The sequence below is a fragment of the Schistocerca serialis genome, chromosome 10, assembly GCF_023864345.2.
Source record: "Schistocerca serialis cubense isolate TAMUIC-IGC-003099 chromosome 10, iqSchSeri2.2, whole genome shotgun sequence".
NCBI classification, from domain to species: Eukaryota; Metazoa; Arthropoda; class Insecta; order Orthoptera; family Acrididae; genus Schistocerca; species Schistocerca serialis.
The window spans coordinates 146783192-146796859 of NC_064647.1; the positions used below are offsets into that span (position 1 = coordinate 146783192).

The 13668-nt window shown below is 38.3% G+C and overlaps 1 protein-coding gene across 1 annotated transcript in view; it reads right to left on the reverse strand.

The window, feature by feature from the left end:
• Nucleotides 1-13668, reverse strand: part of LOC126425154 (centrosomal protein of 164 kDa) — a 688023-nt gene that overhangs the window by 22673 nt on the left and 651682 nt on the right. The window contains exons 19-20 of the mRNA XM_050088105.1: nt 8303-8695; nt 1424-1611 (exon numbers count right to left, since the gene is read on the reverse strand). Coding sequence (XP_049944062.1) covers nt 1424-1611; nt 8303-8695 — 581 coding nt within the window. The remainder of the gene's footprint in view (nt 1-1423; nt 1612-8302; nt 8696-13668) is intronic.

The following is a 13668-nucleotide window of genomic DNA, read 5'->3' on the forward strand; positions in this document are numbered from 1 at the left end:
TTTCATCGTAATTTCGACCACAATTTGAAAAGATCAGTGATGTACATGCCTACAACTGTAGAGGAAAAAATGACCTTTATTAACTATTGTTAAAGCTGTCAGTGGCTCAGAGAGGAGATAATATGCAGCAATAAAATTTTTTGATTATTTGCCCAATAGCATAAAATGTATGACAGGTTGTGAACAAGTTTTAAATCTAATTTAAAGTCACTGCTCCTGGACAACTCCTTCTATTCCACTGGCAAATTTCTATTTGAAAACTGGTAGCCAATTAAAAAAAGGGGGCTTGTCTTTAAGTGCCATTGCACAAGTAGGAATAAAATGATAAAGTGTTCATTGATGTTGCTAATAATTTATACATATAAACTGACTCTCTTCATATCATTTCGATAAAAGAATTGTTCAAATGATCTATGGAACTTGTAACTAACTAACTAACTACAAACCCTATGACTTATCTAGGACAGTGTTTCTCTACCTTTCAGGATTTGTGTCCCAGTTTTCAATCATAATTTTCATTGGACCTCTCTCCTCCCCCCACCCCCCTCCACCTCCCCACCTCCTTCCTCATATTTGTCTGGAGTGTAGATTGGTATGAAAGTGAAACATGTACAATAAATGGTTCAGCCAAAAAAGAATAGATGCTTTTGAATGTTGTGGTACTGATGAATGCTGAAGATTAGCTGGGTACATTGGATAACTAATGAAGAAGTGTGAAATTAAATCAGGAAGAAAATAAATTTGTCGCACAACTTGACTAAAAGATCAGTTTATATGACAGATCCTGATGCATCAAGGGATAATTAATTTGGTAATGGAGGGAAGTTGGACGGGGGATTTGTTGTAGAAGGAAGCGGCAGTATGCAGGTTCAATTGGATGTAGGCTGCGGTACCTCCGAAAAGATGAAAAGACTTGCACAGGATAGATTAGCATGGAGAGCTGCATCACACCAGCCTTTGGACTGAAGACCACAAGAAAAATTTCAATAAATATCTTCTTTAATTTAAAAGTTAAAATTAATGGTATTGTTTAAATATGCATGTATATGTGCAATTGGATATGATAAATAATGCATGTTTGTAAAAGTTGGGTATTTTATATATATTGTAATATGTCTGCTTGTGTCTGTATGTGTGGATGGATATGTGCATGTGAGCGAGTGTATACCTGTCCTTTTTTCCCCCTAAGGTAAGTCTTTCCGCTCCCGGGATTGGAATGACTCCTTACCCTCTCCCTTAAAACCCACTTCCTTTCGTCTTCCCATCTCCTTCCCTCTTTCCTGATGAGGCAACAGTTTGTTGCGAAAGCTTGAATTTTGTGTGTATGTTTGTGTTTGTTTGTGTGTCTATCGACCTGCCAGCGCTTTCGTTCGGTAAGTCACCTCATCTTTGTTTTTATATATAATTGTAATATAAACAGTACCTTATATAACTGATCAAGCATAGACCTCGCAGATGGTCCTCTCCCTTCTTGCCTCTGCCTCAGCTCATTCTGTCGAGCCTGGAAACTGTCTCGCTGCATCCGCAAAAAATCTTTAGCTCGACGAACCGAGTCCCGTTCTAGGTGAATGCGGTGTCGGAAGAACTCGAGCTCTGAGCTGCCAAACTTCCCTATAAATTTGCAAACAGGAGTAACATATTGGTAACCCTGAAATCAGGTTCTTTGAGAACACACAGGTAAGTATCTGTTTCACTGAAAATAATAATATGTAAGTTTAGATTAGTAGAAATGCTATATTTCATTTCGTTACAGGATTGCTGCAATAAATTACAGTAAAAATATAGAATTCTTACTCAACATATGTAATTTAAATATGTAAACTGAGGAGGAGTGAGACACAGCCGCTGACAGCACCAATGACTATAGGGCCCATGGACATACAAATTAGAAAAACAAATTGTTTTGGAAGGTAGGGACATAGAAGTAGTTGTTATTTTGTCTACTCATCTCCAACTTTTCTCTTTGTAAATCCAAACTGTGGAAAAGTCAGTACAGTAACTCTGCAGGACTTTAGTTGTTCCAAAAGCAATGCAGTAGTTCTTGGTTTGTGGTAGAATTGTGATTACATTAATAAAGAAAAGGGTATGATTCAGAATGGTTGCCACAGTGTGGGAAATGTTCTAGTGCCTAAAAATAGATGTCTGAATTTATTTTGTGTCTTACCAAAATTAATTTTTCAAGACAAAATCAGGAAAACAGTCCCAATAATCACAAATGGTCAGATTTCTCTGATACCACAACACACTGAAGTAATTACTGTTCACAGGTAGTTCACCAGGACCACATGTGCTTGTGTCAGTGCAGTATGCACAGCTTCACAGATTTATACATCTGTTTTGTTTTATTTATTTATTATGAGTACCACTGATCCCAATAGCATTAGAGATGCCAGGATACAGGGTAAGTCATTGTTTTTCATTGATATTCATGATAGTACTACATCAATTAATTTTACATTATAATACAGGAAAACAAACAAGATACATAATACAACAATTTTTGAAATTAAACTTTACACATGCATTATGAGATGTTTGTAATAGTATGCAGGGACTTCAGAAAGTTAAGTTACCCTTGTTGTTCTCACTGAGACTATTGCACAACAAGAGCTGAAATATGTGGACCAATGTGACTCTTGCAGGTAAAACAGCTAAATTGTACAAAGATTAACCATGAAATTCTGATAATGTATGGACCAAATGCAATGCTGTGTCAACATTTTTTCGGAAAGCTGAAGGAACAATAGGGGGGGGGGGGGATATTTTCCAATGATGAGGATGTTCAAAAAGCAGTTCTCAAATGACTTTATGAGCAAGGAGTGGATTTCTGTAGTTGAGGAACTGAACAATTGGTAGCACAGTCTGACCATTGTTTACCAAGAGTTGGTGACTATGTCAAAAAATAGTGTCATGTATCTGTGTGACTCTGAAGGTAGTGCAACATACAATAAAAGTTACTTGGCATGCCATAATGATGTGTAACTTTTTAAAGTCCCTCATAATATCTCAATACTTGGGAGTCAATATGATATGTTTTATGACAAAAAAATAATATGTATTTATACTTGCACTAGTGGAAAATGTCAATTATACAATAAAAATACACACATACACACTCATTTATGCTAAAGTTACACTAAATGAGTTGAATTTATTTTGCAACAGGTATTCTTTCAATTTGCTCTCAAATTATGGCGTTCAAGAGCAAGACTTTTGGTGTCTGCTAGCAGAGCTTTGAAAACTTTAATTCCTGAGTAATTTACTCCTTTCTGTACAAGCACAAAGACAATCTGGTTACTATGTAATTCCTATTTTGACCCCATGTTGTCATCATGGTATGTACTATCAGTTTTGAAAAGAGAGTGGTTTTTATTAATGAATCATACAAGGAAGAAGATATATTGAGATGTCGTTGTGAAAACCTGTAGGTTTCTGAACAGATGTCCTACTAGAGTGCCTCTGATGAGTACCGCCCTCAATGTATATCATTCTCTTCTGAACAATGGAAACTTCTTTTCCTTGGGCTGATTATTCTAAAAGATGTTGGTGTAAGACAACAATGCATGGAAATATCAAAACTAAGTAGCTCTGGTGCCATCCTAAGGCGTCGATGATGCAACTATGCTTGGTTGCGAAATGAAGCCTTTTTGATAGACCTAGGCTATTGTAGGACCAATTTAATTTGCTATCAGTCTGTACACTCAAGAATTTATCAACAGTCCATTTTCTGTATTTGTTGTTCACTACATTTTGCCATATCACATATCAGTAGAACCCCATGATGTAACAATGTTGGTAACAAAATGGCAAGTTACCATCCACTGCTGATAGCAGTTGTGCAGGGTCCGGCAGACCGAATAGAGCATGCCTGCTGAGCACACCTTCGGCAGCTGTGTACTTTGGAAGCCCTCTGCCACTGCAATATAGGATCACCACAGACAGCTGCTCAGTCCACTGGCATTTGGAGCCATTTCATTTCAGAACATTATGCAGAAGCTGCCTACTTGCTGCTCCGACTCCATCGCTGTTGCTGTTGTGATAGCTGGACTCCATTTCTTATTGCATCATTTGTAATCAGTCTTTATATGTTTGGAGAAATACAAATTAAGTAAATCTTCTGTTTCCTGTGTTAACCTATTCGCTAATTGTGATGACTGTGCCCCCTCTGGATGAAACTGGAATTCCATTACTGTTCGTAATTGGTATCAATTGCTTCCAATCTGTTAGATAGCATTTAATCCATATTCTCTCAATTCTACTTCAGCAAATGAATTTTGTTCTATTTAGCTGAATTTATTGGTTGACACAGTTGAACGGCTTTGACACATCACACAGAACTCCGACTGGTGGCAGTTTCTTGTTAAGAGATTGCAGAATTTGATCAGTGAAGGAGAAAATAGCATTATTTATAAAATTATTGGGCTCTATGCACCACTGTGAGCTATGCCGAGCATATATTCTCGTAATCAGTAGCTTCTGGGCAGTAGCACATCCATGGAAGTTGATTCCTCCGTCACCAATTTCTGGTTATTATGTGATTCTCAAGATCTATATCAGTCAGTTTTCTGTGCGTACTTAGGCAGAAGTAAGGTTTAAGGATTCTGTAACATATCTGTTTCTCTATTTGAAAAAAAAAGAAACACGGAATTATCCAATTAGATCTTGACAAAACTTTAAAGTGATACTGTAAATATTCAGAAATGTAGAATTACATACTCCATAAAATGCAAAATATTCATTGATGGAAAAAAGTCACAACACCAAAAAATAATTAATGCAGGGTAATGAAATTTCCAGGATACATTTGTGTAGGTAACATATTTAAGTGATTAACACTGCAAGATAAGCAATTGAAAATGTGAAATGGTACTACATTAATAACTGGCGTAACAGCCAGAATGTTGAATATGAGCATTCAGACATGCATGCATTGTTGTTGTACAGGTGGTGGATGTCAGTTTGTGGGATGGAGTTCCATACCTGTTGCACATGGTCGGTCAGTATAGGGACAGTTAATGCTGTTAGTGGATGATGCTGGAGTTGTCGTCCAATGATGCCCCGTCTGTGCTCAATTGAAGACAGATCTGATGGTTAATCAGGCCTAGGCAGCATATCAACATTCTGTAGAGCATGTTGGGCTATATTAGCATTATGTGGGAAAACATTATCCAGTTGGAAAATGCCCCTTGGAATGCTGTTCATGAATGGCAGCACAACAGGTTGAATCACCACCCTGACATAGAGTTTTGCAGTCTGGGTATGTGGGATAGCAATGAGAGTGCTCCTGCTGTCATGTAAGATCATACCACAGATAATGACCCCCCAGTGTAGGTTCAGTGTGTCTAGCATGCAGACAATTTTGTTGCAGGTCCTCCACTGGCCTCCTTCTAACCAACTCTTGGTCCTCACTGGTTTCGAGGCAGAACCATCTTTCATCAGAAAACATAACAGACCTCCACCCTGCCCTCCAACGAGCTCTCACTTGACACCACCGAAGTCGCAAACTGTGGTGGTTTGGGGTCAGTGGAATGCACACTATGAGGCATCTGGCTCAGAGCTGCCCTTGGAGCTACCAATTTGCAACAGTTCATTGTGTCACTGTGGTGCCAGCTGCTGCTCAGACTGCTGCAGCAAATACAGTATAATACACGAGAGCCATATATTGAGCACTATGGTTTGCCCTCTCGGCAGTGCCTCGTGGTCATCCAGAGTCCAATCTTTTTGTGATTGTAAATTCTCGTGTCCGTCACTGCCAGCTATCATGTACGGTGGCTACATTCGTGCCAAGTCTTTCTGCAATATTGCAGAAGGAACATCCAGCTTCTTGTGGTCCTATTACATGATGACCTCTTTCAAAATCAATGAGGTGTTGACACTGGTGTCTTTGCCACCTTAAAGACAGTCTTAACTAATATCAACTTGCCATGACAAATTTCACATGTTCACGACCATTACAGCATGCATTTAAAGCAAACCTGATTTGCATCCTCATAGTGGTGCTCCTACCACCACTCTTATGCGACAATGCAAAATTTGAATAAACATCATCTTTTATATATAGGAACAAGCCTACCAACTTTTGTTTATGTTGCAGAATTCCTCCTTAGTGTTGTGATTTTTTTCTGTCATTGTGGCTCATCATAGCTGCAAAATGCATGAAGACAGACACTGAGTATTGAGTGAAACCCTGCAAAGAAGTTCTGAGAATTGGAATTAAGTGGGGAATCTAGAGCCCTCTACATATCACTCTAGTAGGGACCGAGAAGATGAGATTAGACTAATTAGAGGCACACACAGATATTCAAGCAGTCATTCTTCCTGCACCTCATATGTCAGTGGAACTGACAGAAACTCTAATACCATATATGCCCAACTATAAGATGAGGCGTCTTCCCAAATAGATCATTTGAAAAATACAAGGCCACCAAACCCACATCTTCTCCTTGTTTCCCATGGTACAAGCCTACAGTGACAATGAGATGACACAAAAACTGGCAACGAGTAAAATGCAGTGCAGATTTTTGCTTGCTTCTCTTGTGTTTTAGCTTGCAGGGGTAGACTTTAAGTCACAGACAGGCACGGCAAAAAGACTGCTATACCTTTTAACTTTCAGTCTAAAGGCCATACATTCTGCATTTGTGAGTTGTGCTTGTGTGAATGTGCGCGTGTTTTCTACTTCAGAAGAAGGTCTTTTGGCCAAAAGCTAAGCTGCATAGCAGTCTTTGTTGTGCCTGTCTGCGACTGAATGTCTCGTATATTTGGTAAGGTAATATTATTGTTATTACATGCTGAACTTTCCATTGTTTAAATGTTGCCTACTTTTAGCCCACTATACTGGACAGTAATTTGTGCTGTAATACAGTACGTTTTACTTAAGGAGAAGCCATTCCAGCATTGACAAGGTTCACAGCTGCAACATGATGGATGTCATTCTTCTGAGTTCTTAAAAGGTTGTGTACTTACAAAGCTGATAAAACAATTGAAGTTTTGCATTGGGTTGGAGATGACTCATCACACATTCATGAAGCTGGTAAAACATTTGAAGTTTTGCATTGGGGCAGAGATGAAAAACACACCAGCAAAATAATAATAACATATCAGTGGATGCACTTATTTTTTAAATATAAATTTAATTCATGTTCTGGCAACTCCAGACTTACCGCTCCATTCCTTAAACTGATGACAAACTACATCCTCACTCACAATTATCTCTCGACTGAGAGGAAGATACACAGAAAAAGATGTAATGGTCAGAGGTAATAGTGTGCCACACTCACAGGCCATCTTGTTTATGCCCCCCTCCCCATAGAAGAAGCCTTCTTAGTCATCAAAGATCCTAAAAACCCTCATCTGGTTCAGGCTGATCATTGACACCAATACGATTTGGACCTCAAAGCCTGACAATGTTGTCGTTTCTTCACAGCCAGGACATCTTTTGTGCTACCTGTCTTATCTTATCATCTTTAGCTTAATATGCCATTTTCTCAGACATCTATCTTCACCTCTCAATAGATCCCGACAAAACTCCATCCACATCAAAACCACCAACTGTTAATGATGTATCTACTTTGATAACTGCCATACCTCAAAAAGAGTCCCCTGTCCCATCCTGAATTATGCGTGTGAGATTTTGCAAGGTAAATAGATGAATTGCCCAGGCCATATCCTCATATATTGTCAACACTCCAACCACTCTTTCTAAGAAACCCTTAACCCCCCTCCCCTTATTTCCCAGTATCACCTCAGACCTCAGACTGCAAAAGCTGAATCATTTCTTCTACATCGGCATCAGTTACCTTCCATCATGTGCTGGAAAGGAGACTACCCCCTTGTAATCCTTCCTGCTTCTCCCAAAGAGATACTTGCAGCTCACCCAATATATAAAAAAAGCCTGATTTGTGTGCTGCTCCAGCTTCCACCTCCTTTACACTTTGGCGACATGAGAAATATCCAGGTGCATCAGTTTTGTTGTGCATCTGCCAAGAACATACTTTCCAGCCCTGTCTGTGGTATCAGAGGGGATGCAGTTGTGTCACATACCAACTCCATTGTAATGTCTGAGCAGATTTTATTTGGAAATGACCACCTATTTGTCATTCACATGGACTAATGACTACCATTAAATGATGACCATTATTCAGTTGACCGCTCACTCGCAGGGTATTTTGTGTGTGTGTGTGTGTGTGTGTGTGTGTGTGTGTGTGTGTGTGTGTGTGTGTGTGTGTGTGTGTCAAGGAGGGGGGGGGGGGGAAGGAGGGGGATACAGAGGGGGAAGTATGTAACATGGAATCAAATATCATACCTGTGTCAGAGAAAGGGTAGCGCAGGTAGGTGTCTGTGTGGCTAGCAGCTGGGAACTGGTCTTCGAGGTCTTCAAGGGTCCGCAGCTGGCGGCGCAAGTTTTCAACAGGCGAACAGCTTCTGCCACCATCACCATTGATCTCACCATCAATGTCGACGTCAATAGAGTGTGCTATATTGTTGTTGTTGTTGGCAGCATTATTGTTAGTTGTTCGCGCTGTCGGGGTGCTGTGGTGTCGACTGAACAGCTGTCGCCGCCGCCGAGTGCTGTTATTGTTGGTGTTGGAGTTGGTGTTGTTGCCAGCTGTGTTGTTGATGTTGTTGTTGTTGTTGCTGCTCCCATTGGTGCCTCCTTTATTGATGTCATTTATGTTGTGTGCATCTCTCGCCTCACCTGCAAACATAGAAGCAGTATGGAGAGATTAAACAATTTTATAATATATTTAAGCTCTATCAGTCACTCTGCAAAGTGAAACAAGTCATGCTATTTGTTTTTGTATCAGTATTATAAAATAGCCCCCACATTACACTGGGAAACAATGGTTTATAGAAGCTTGAAAGCATAAAGTATGACAAGGTAATGTAACAAAGCAAAGCAAGCATGTATCTCATCCACATATCATTTGTAATTTGCTTCAGCCTGTATAAAAAGGCATAAAACTGTAGTAATAATGTAACAAAACAGCCAAACTTTAACTAATATCTTAACAAAGCTCTTTTGTCTATAAGTATGTTTATTATCAACATAATAATGCCATTAATATGTAGCAATGTCACTGTTGTGAGCAGGAATTGGCAATGCAGGCTAACAAAGGTCTCCTTCATATACTTAAGTCACTCTACAACAAAATTCAGAGACTGTACTTTGACATATGTACTATCTGCTTAATATTAGTTGTACAAGAATATGTAGTTGTGACAAATGAAAATTTACTTTTGTATAAATATGGTTATCATATGCAGCAAGCGAAATCGTAGATGTCTGAGCCTTTCAAATTAAACATTATTGTTTGGAGTAGTCATTTTCTGTTATTGTTATGACTGTGTAACTTTAAGAATTTCATCTCCATCTGAGGAGTGATTGCTACATTTATACTTGTGAAACTATATGGATACTGTTTTGCATCAAACTGAACAAACAGTATTCGTAGCTTTCATATTCAACACTTATTCTCCAGAAACTGAGAATGACCGTACGAATATGCTACATATTATATTGGTAGCATATGAGCTTCAAAAGTTTCTAGAGTAGGGCAAGAAAGGTTTTTATTAAATGAAGGGCCAAGTGAAGTGAAGCAGGGATTGGCACACTGGACCAAACAGGGATTGGCACACTGGACCAAAATTTTGAGGAAGAGGGATTCAAATCAAAATACAGCTATCAGGTTTCATGTTTTTTTACCATTTCCCTAAAGTACTTCAAGTGAATGCTTCCTTCAGAAAGACCCACCAAGTTGATTGATTGATAGTGTATCAGCCTCAGATGACACTTTCTGTACACAACCATCCAGATTGCTGTCTCCCTTAGTGTGTACATTCTTGAGGTGTGAGTTTCTCAAGGGCAAATGTTACAACTTCCAATTTCCACCAGTCTCATCAGAATTGGGGAACAGAATTCCACAGTCATCCAAAATACCTCACCAGACCTACCTACTGCAGTTGTCAGAGGAAGAATCCACTATGTGGATATCCAGCATATGACAGTAGAGAATGGCTTTGAGGATGGCGCGAAAACTTGAACTTCCCTCTTTGACGCAATGTATATATGCTAAAGAAAATAACACTTATTTAAATCATTCACTACTTTGTAATTACTTCCTGTTGCTGTAATTTCTTAACCGACTGACTTCACTACAAAAAGGTGTACATTATTATAGTATTAAAATCTTAATTCATCGACAAATAACATCAAAGGTCTATGCAATAACAGTGCATTATTTAAAAATAAAATAAAAAAATGTATTTACTTGATAATTTTTATATTCCTTATATGATTTTGTAACAGAGACGTGTAGACCCCCTTTTTTTTTTACATACACCTACACACACACACACACACACACACACACACACACACACACACACACACACACACACATATATTTCTACAGCTAAATTGTGTCAGCTGATACACAACGCTCCATTGCTCTAGTTTGAAAAAGGATTTGTCCAAAAGCTAGCAAGCTTTCAGTTTTGTTTATGTGCCTGTTGACAACTCAATGCCTCCACAGTTCCATGAACTGTTACCTTTGCTTCTAAATTATTTCCATTCTGCCATAACTTTCCAGTACTATATTTTGATTATTTATTTGCCATTCAGTGTTGTACAACACTTGATAATCCTTGTACTATATGTTTCCTGATGTCTTTTCCTTATGCTTCTGATTTCATTCTTGTTATTTTAGTTAGTTATTTTGTCTGCATCTGTTTTTTTTTTTTTTTTTTTTTTTTTTTTTTTTTTTTTTTTTTTTTTTTTTTTTTTTTTAAATTCGCTGTACTTTCCCTGACAGCCCTTGGTACATTTCCTATATTATTTGTTTTTATATATTTCTTTTTGAGTCATAGATCTTAATGTCTAAAACAATATAAAAGGAGTGATGGAATATGTGCATAAATAAAAAAAAAATAAATAAAAACATAAAGAGAGAGAACTGTAATGATGTACTTAAAAAATTAATTTATATATAAAAACAAAGATGAGGTGACTTACCGAACAAAAGCGCTGGCAGGTCGATAGACACACAAACAAACACAAACACACACACAAAATTCAAGCTTTCGCAACAAACTGTTGCCTCATCAGGAAAGAGGGAAGGAGAGGGGAAGACGAGAGGAAGTGGGTTTTAAGGGAGAGGGTAAGGAGTCATTCCAATCCCGGGAGCGGAAAGACTTACCTTAGGGGGAAAAAAGGACAGGTATACACTCGCACACACGCACATATCCATCCACACATACAGACACAAGCTTGTGTCTGTATGTGTGGATGGATATGTGCGTGTGTGCGAGTGTATACCTGTCCTTTTTTCCCCCTAAGGTAAGTCTTTCCGCTCCCGGGATTGGAATGACTCCTTACCCTCTCCCTTAAAACCCACTTCCTCTCGTCTTCCCCTCTCCTTCCCTCTTTCCTGATGAGGCAACAGTTTGTTGCGAAAGCTTGAATTTTGTGTGTGTGTTTGTGTTTGTTTGTGTGTCTATCGACCTGCCAGCGCTTTTGTTCGGTAAGTCACCTCATCTTTGTTTTTATATATAATTTTTCCCACGTGGAATGTTTCCTTCCATTATATAAAAAATTAATTTTATTCAAATGAAGGAAATAGTGGTTCATACAGTTGTGGAATTTGTTTAAGTGGAAATATTGTGCAGGGACTACTTTTGAACAAAACTGCAATTGGAAGAATGGGCATTCAAAGCACTGTTTAGCCATCCATAATTATGTTTTCCATGGTCTCCCTTATCTGCCTAAGGCAGACATCACAGTAATTTTCTTGAAAGAAACATAGCCAGTTTCCTGGTGCAATCTGATCTTGTGCTCAATCTCTAATGACTTTTTATCAGTGGGATGCTAAAACTTGATTTTCCTTCTTTCAATAATTATGTCATTATTTGTCATGCATACCACTACATGCTACACATTTCTGTATGCATTTCAGAATAATGATTTTTTTTTTTTTTTTTTTTTTTTTTTTTTTTGCATTGCTTAAGGAAATTATTTTGTGGAAGTATCACACTCTCATGGATATTTCACATTACAATGGAGTAAAAGCTTCTATTTGCTCATGTCTTTGAAACTGGTGGATCCTCAATGGCATAGAAAACCCCAGTCCAGAACTCATGATTGAAATTACATTCCTGGGTATGTGGTATGGCCCACTTTCTGAGAGCAAAGTGGTGAATGAACAGCATTCTTACCTTACAGCATTCTACATCTACATGTACACCAATACTCTGCAAACCACCATGAAGTGTGTGACAGAGATACTTCCCATTTAACCAGTCATTAAGGTTTTATCTCATTCCATTCAAATTTGGAGCACAGGAAAATTGACTGTTTAAATGGCTCTGTGGGTGTTGCAATTACTCTAATTTTGTTGTCATGGGAAATGTAGGGGGCTGTAGTACATTCCTAAATTCCTCACTTAAACCTGCTTTTTGAATTTTTGTATGTAAGTTTTGAGTATCTGCCAGTTCAGTTTCTTCATCATCCAGGAAACACACTCCTATGGATCAAAGAAACCTGTGACCATTTATGCTGCCCTTTTCTGCATACACTGAATGTCTGATGTTTATACTATTTGGTACGGGTCTGACATACCTGAGAAATACTGTGGGATGGGTCACGCAAGTGTTTTGTAAGTAATGTCCTTTATAGACTGACTGCATTTTTCTAGTTTCTCACCAGTGAACTGAAGTATGTTATCTACCTTATCTATGACTGAGCTTATGTGATCATTCCACTTCATATCCCTACAAATTGTTACACTCAGGTATTTGTATGAGTTGAGCATTTCCAACAGTTACTTGGTCATATTGTAATCATAAGACACAACATTTTTCTTCATTTTGTGCAGAGCACAGTTTTCCAAACATTTCAAGGAAGTTGCCAATCTTTGCACTAATTTGAAATCATATCAAAATCTGACTGAATATCTGCACAGCATTTTTCAGATAGTACTTCCTAGATAAATGCATTACATGTGGGAAGTCTGAGATTACCATTAATATTGTTTGCCAGGTCATCGATATGCCAATGACCTTGCCACATTGGTAAAATTGGTTCCCATCTGATCACTGAAGTTATGCACTGTTGAGCTTGGCTAACACAGGAGTCAATCAATATTGGTGGACATTTGAGAACCATTTGGATGAAGTTCAGTTTTATGTCATTAATGTACAACAAGAGCAGAATGGGTCCCAAAACAATTCGCTTGGGCACACCAAATATTCATTCTACATCGTCGATGAATTCCCATCTGAGATTACATGCTGCATGCTTTCTATCAAGAAATCCTCGGTCCACTGACAAATTTTATTAGGTAACCCATACAATTGTACTTTCAATAATAAGCATAGCTGTGGCACTGAGTCAATTTTTTTCTGAAAGTCAAGAAATATTGCATCTACCGACTACCTCAGTGTATGACTTTCAGGATGTCAAGTGAGAAAAGTGTAAGTCGGGTTTCACATGACTTATGTTTTTGGAATCCTTGCTCCTTGGCATAGGAGGAGGTCATTCTGTTTAAGATACCTCACTTCATTTGAGCTCATAATTTGTTCTAAATCCTACAACACTGGGTACTCTATTCACAAGAAATGAGACACTAAAAACAGTAGATGAGATTTGATCTTTGGGCAGCAAAATAATTTACA